Here is a 5,000-nt window from a genome sequence, read left to right as displayed (position 1 = left end):
TAGTAAGAAACCGAAGTAAATGACATCAGCTTTATACGCTCGATCCCTGTTGTGGTTCGCGGGTCGGCTGACAGATGGCAGTAAATGACAGTTTGTTTTGAACCTTTGCAAATGGCAGTACTACTTTGAATGTTATTAGACACTTTTTTGGCGTTTGCCGGGTCATAGCAAAGTGGAGTAGCTGTGGAGAACCATGCCCGACCCTCCTATAATGTAAGTACTAGTTAGAATGTGTTGTATTAGATTTAAAATGGATGAAAGGTTTCTAAATGAATGAAAAATAGAGAGGTTTCATCCCCTGATGGTCGCCTGTTCTCCAAACTCGAAGTGTTCACGACGATAAATTCGTGGTATTGGCTTGCGTGTTCTTTCCTGTTGTTCCTAATCTACATAGTACTATGACGTAGTGTGTGTGTTCTCCGTCACGTTTATCTTCACGGGAGACTCCAATGTCCGCGCCGATAATGACTTGAAACTGTCCTAAAATAATGCGGAATTCTAGAGGACTTAGATGGTATGGCAAGTTGGGTATCAGATTATGAATTTCAGAGGATGGCAAGTTAAGGCAAAGTAAGGAGTATATGTCGTGGTTGTTATCTTTTTAAATTAATGAGGAAGAGACACTGAGTCGAAATGTAAGGGTGTTGAAGTATAAAGACACTGAAATCATGTTTTGAAATGTCATTACTTTGAATTTAGTGATAATCTTTAAGAAGGTGACATGGTGCAATGGCTGTACTCTTTGACAGCAGTGTGGGATGCGGTCACAGTACAACTTTGAGAATATATTCATAGAAATTTAATGATACGGATTGGAGTAACACCATTTTACATTTACATATTGATTATATATATTATTCATACATAATGAATATATTTATTTATCTATTTATTAATTTATATAAGAATACATACATGTAGACATACACATATGCATACATGTACACAGATGCAAGCACGTACACAGTCTTTCGCCCACTCTAAATACAGAAGTATTTATGCTTAGATTTTTTTTATTTATTTATTATATTAGGACTCAAAAGATAATTTATTTATTAAATAAATGTTTTGAAAACACTGGCAGTGGCATTCAAAATGAACCTTTTTCTCAGGTGTGTATTGGCTCAGTTCTATCCATTTCCATTAGGAACTTGTTGAGATCTATGAAGGAAGGCCTTATGTGAGCAAAAAATGCAGTGCTCTTTGCTTGGTGCACTTGCAAAATCTGTCATATATATACTATACATTCTGGCAAAATAACACTTGAACTGGTTCCTTATTTGAAGATAAATTGTCACTGAGGTTTTCAAGTTCTCTGTTTGCGAGTACGTAGAAAGTGGAAGTTTGTAGGCTAGAGTGCCAGTAGGCATGGAGTTTACCGTGATGGGAGTGTAGACCAGTGGTGGATGCAATAGTTTGTTGTAGTATCTTGTACTGTTTATTTGGTGACAATGCCAGTCTACTCCAGAGTTTGTCAACTTTAATCATAGGCCTAAACTTCGAAATGATACAAAACATTGTGATATGTAATATATGCAAAGTTTATGAGGGCAGGGGAAAATGATAGGTCTACTGTAAATAATGCCAATGTATTTGATTTGATATTAAAGTCAGTTTTAAAAAAGGAAATTTATTCAGTATATGTTGATACCTTAGATCATGTGTAAGAGATTAGTAATACTTTTATGTGTTGCTCCTTGTCCAAGAGCAATGCTAATGATCCTAAGGGTTGGAGAGGTTACAAGGTACAAAAAGATCATACAGATTCATACACCAAATGAGTATAATATTTTAAAGGGAAGCTTAAACTGATGGAAAAGATAAAGAGAGGAACAAATAAGGAAGATTGGCAGTATATTTTCTAAACTAACATAAGAAGGATATGGAATTCCCATTGCTGCAAGTCTTTTGATTGGCATGGGTTGGCTTGTTGCTATGGCCCTTGGCTCTTTGGCTCAGCAGATATCTTAAGTAGTGCATATGATGGTATAGACCTGGAGCTGAACAGTATCTGATCAGAATGTTATTGTTTGAGTTTTTAAAGAGATTCATACTATGACATTTAATGATATTAATATTAAACACACAAGTTAAAAACTGCACTGTATTATGATGCTATAGGATGATAGGTGTTTTGTAGTCACTATTAGGCATGGTGACTGCTTTAATGGAATTGTGAGATCTTTTGTTCATTTGAACACTCGTATGCATAGAACAAAATTATTATAGTTTTAATGAGCATAACTTTTGTAGTATAGATATAAAATGCAGCACCTTATAATTTCCACAGGTCTGAAAGCTGTCAGTCAATTAAAAGAAATGATCATCATGAAATAATATTCCAAGTATTTTAGCAGAAGTTGCATTGATATGTATTTGGAATCAGAAGGCAGTGTGTGTGATGAATATCTTCATTGGTTGTCTTGGGATTTAGAGCTGCATCTACATGCATTACACAATGCTCATCTTTAGGGTTACACTAGCCATTGTGTTTCCTAAGCATGCTTTGGGTAGCAGCATATCTGGTTAGTCTTGATCGTGATCAAAGCCCAACTGATAGCTTCGCCAATGGCATTTTTATTATTTGTGTGGATCAGGTTTTCATTGCCCGTACTAAAGCGTACAGTGTTACATTAATTGATATTCATAGGTTATCATCATTGTTAAAAATTCTACTGTAGTCTTAATCTGTACAGCCAAGGTGTACATTATGTTGCCCTATGTTGCATCAGAATTTTACAGAGACATTTAACTTAGTCAGACCATTTCAGGTGAAAGAGGTTACATAATTATATACCTGAGGACCTCATTTAACCACTGTTACCATTTGTGATGAGGTTTTCCATCTCTTTATTTTCAAGCTTGGAGGTTTCACTATGTGACTAGGGCGTCAAGAGTAACATGACCCACTTCAAGGGCATATGACCAAAGGTATAATAATCTGTGATTATCATCATGGTCATCAGGGATGGATTCTGACTGTTAATACCATCCATGATAGGATATATATAGTAGATAACTGTTGTATGTGACAATGCTTCTTATTTATTGCAAACAGTAAACAACTTCTTTTTCTTGGCATTGTCATTTGAGAAGACATGCTAAACAAAAGATTTAAAAGAAAAAAATGGATTCTTTGAAGTCAGAACAGAATTGACTAATTACCTACTGTCTAACTGTGGTTTGAGGAGTAAAGGTACATTTTGCACATAGTTAATGATTTTCCGAATGTTAATTCTCAGAATTATTAAAGTGCATGGATTGGAACTGTAATATATAGTAGTCTTATGAGTGATGATTCTCCTTACCTTGAATTCGTTCAGATAGTTTGTTATGTCAAAGTTTTTTTTTTAAGTTTTGTATGTGTTAAGTTTATGCACACTCTTCTGGGTCATGTGGCAAACAGATTTTGTCTGAGCGTGTTCATGGTGTTGTTTTTTTATGGATACAGTCAAGGTTTTATTTGATTGGCTATTGCATCAAAGTTTAAAATTCTGTGAGATTATGAAATCAGACCAGAGTATTTGAGTTATATTGTTATTTTGATGCAGGAGAAGTAATTTTAATTTTATTTCAGCACAGAGGATGTTTCTAGATTTTGTTTTCCATAGTGATTTACTTTAAAGTAATATGGTATATATATTAACATGGCACACATGCATGAGTTCACGCACTCACTCACATACATATATCTGTAGATCCATAGATATATTTATGTAGATCTATAGATATATCTATGTAGATCTATAGATATATCTATGTATATATATATATATATATATATATATATATATATATATATATATATATAAATAAATGTAATGTATGCATGCATGTGTCATATATACTTATTATTTCAGTTTATTCTTCAGTAAGAAAATAAAAGTTGCTCAGATATTTAATTAAAAGTATTTTGAAAAACCAAACCAAATAAAAGAACTCTATAAGATAACAATGATCATGCTGGATAGTGAGTCAATAGTGGAAATCTTCCAGGCAATTTTGATGCAATTTTTATTGAGAGAAATCCCAGAGACACAGCAAAGTGAAGGTGAGGGAGCCGCAAGTCTCCTTGAAGTAATGTTGATAAACCAGTGGATAGTTATGGTGGATAGGCTGTTGTTGATAGAGGGCTGTAAACAGGTTGGCGAGGTGTGATGTTTGTGAGGTCAGGGCAGGTAGTTTTTTTCTAGATATTTTTTTTTCTTCGCCATTTAGAATACTTACATGATTTGATATTTAAACCATGCAGACGTTATTTTGTGCTGGTTGCTCTTGTTTTAGGTAAATGTTGTTTTTTTTCATTTTGTATCTAAAGTTGCTACCTAAGGCTGTATGATTATGGATACATTTTGAAAAAAATCTTGGTAGATATTTTAAAAGCTCATTTCATATGCTGAATGCTGAGTTATTGACACAAATTTTGAGAAACAGAAAAACAACTGCGGTTCCTATTTAACAAATGTGGCATAGGCTAGCATGCGTGCAACCTTGCAGTGGTTCCTGACCAGGCAAAATCATGCAGAGTGAAGGATACATATTGACTAGACTGATTTGTGCGTGTGGCGGATTTGGACTTTCCTTTGATAGTTTTTCTTTCTATTCTTTTCTCTTTTTATGGATTGTAGCACACGGAAAATGATGTTGGGAACAAGGGCAATAGACGCGGGGTTTGCGAGAGAAGTCGTCGGAAGCGGCTGCATAGGCCTCGGTCATTTCTCCTGAATTGAGGCTTTCCTCCCCCGCATTTCGCCTTCGGATGGAAAATGGAAATCTTTAGAAAATTCCTACACTGTCATTCATTTTTCTTTCTTTTTTTCCGAGTTCTTTTCTTATATCCACAGAGAGAGAGAGAGAGAGAGAGAGAGAGAGAGAGAGAGAGAGAGAGAGAGAGAGAGAGAGAGAGAGAGAGAGAGAGAGAAAAAATAGACGATTTCAAAATACACCCGTAATGTTCACTTGCATCGGATATCTCCCGTCTCAATTAAGATGATCGGGGA

General features: G+C 35.0%; 1 protein-coding gene across 2 annotated transcripts in view; it reads left to right on the top strand.

Moving 5' to 3' along the window:
• Window positions 1-75: 75 nt before the first annotated feature.
• Pli (E3 ubiquitin-protein ligase pellino) overlaps window positions 76-5,000 on the top strand; it is a 116,082-nt gene continuing 111,157 nt past the window's right edge. The window contains exon 1 of one of the 2 annotated variants that reach the window (XM_027382962.2): window positions 76-213. In XM_027382962.2, coding sequence (XP_027238763.1) covers window positions 194-213 — 20 coding nt within the window. In that variant the 5' untranslated portion in view covers window positions 76-193. The remainder of the gene's footprint in view (window positions 214-5,000) is intronic. The other variant, XM_070141328.1, reaches the window with a different exon arrangement.

Source organism: Penaeus vannamei, chromosome 28 (assembly GCF_042767895.1).
Source record: "Penaeus vannamei isolate JL-2024 chromosome 28, ASM4276789v1, whole genome shotgun sequence".
NCBI classification, from domain to species: domain Eukaryota; kingdom Metazoa; phylum Arthropoda; class Malacostraca; order Decapoda; family Penaeidae; genus Penaeus; species Penaeus vannamei.
Note: the sequence above shows the minus strand (reverse complement) of the source record. Positions and strands in the feature narration are given on the sequence as shown.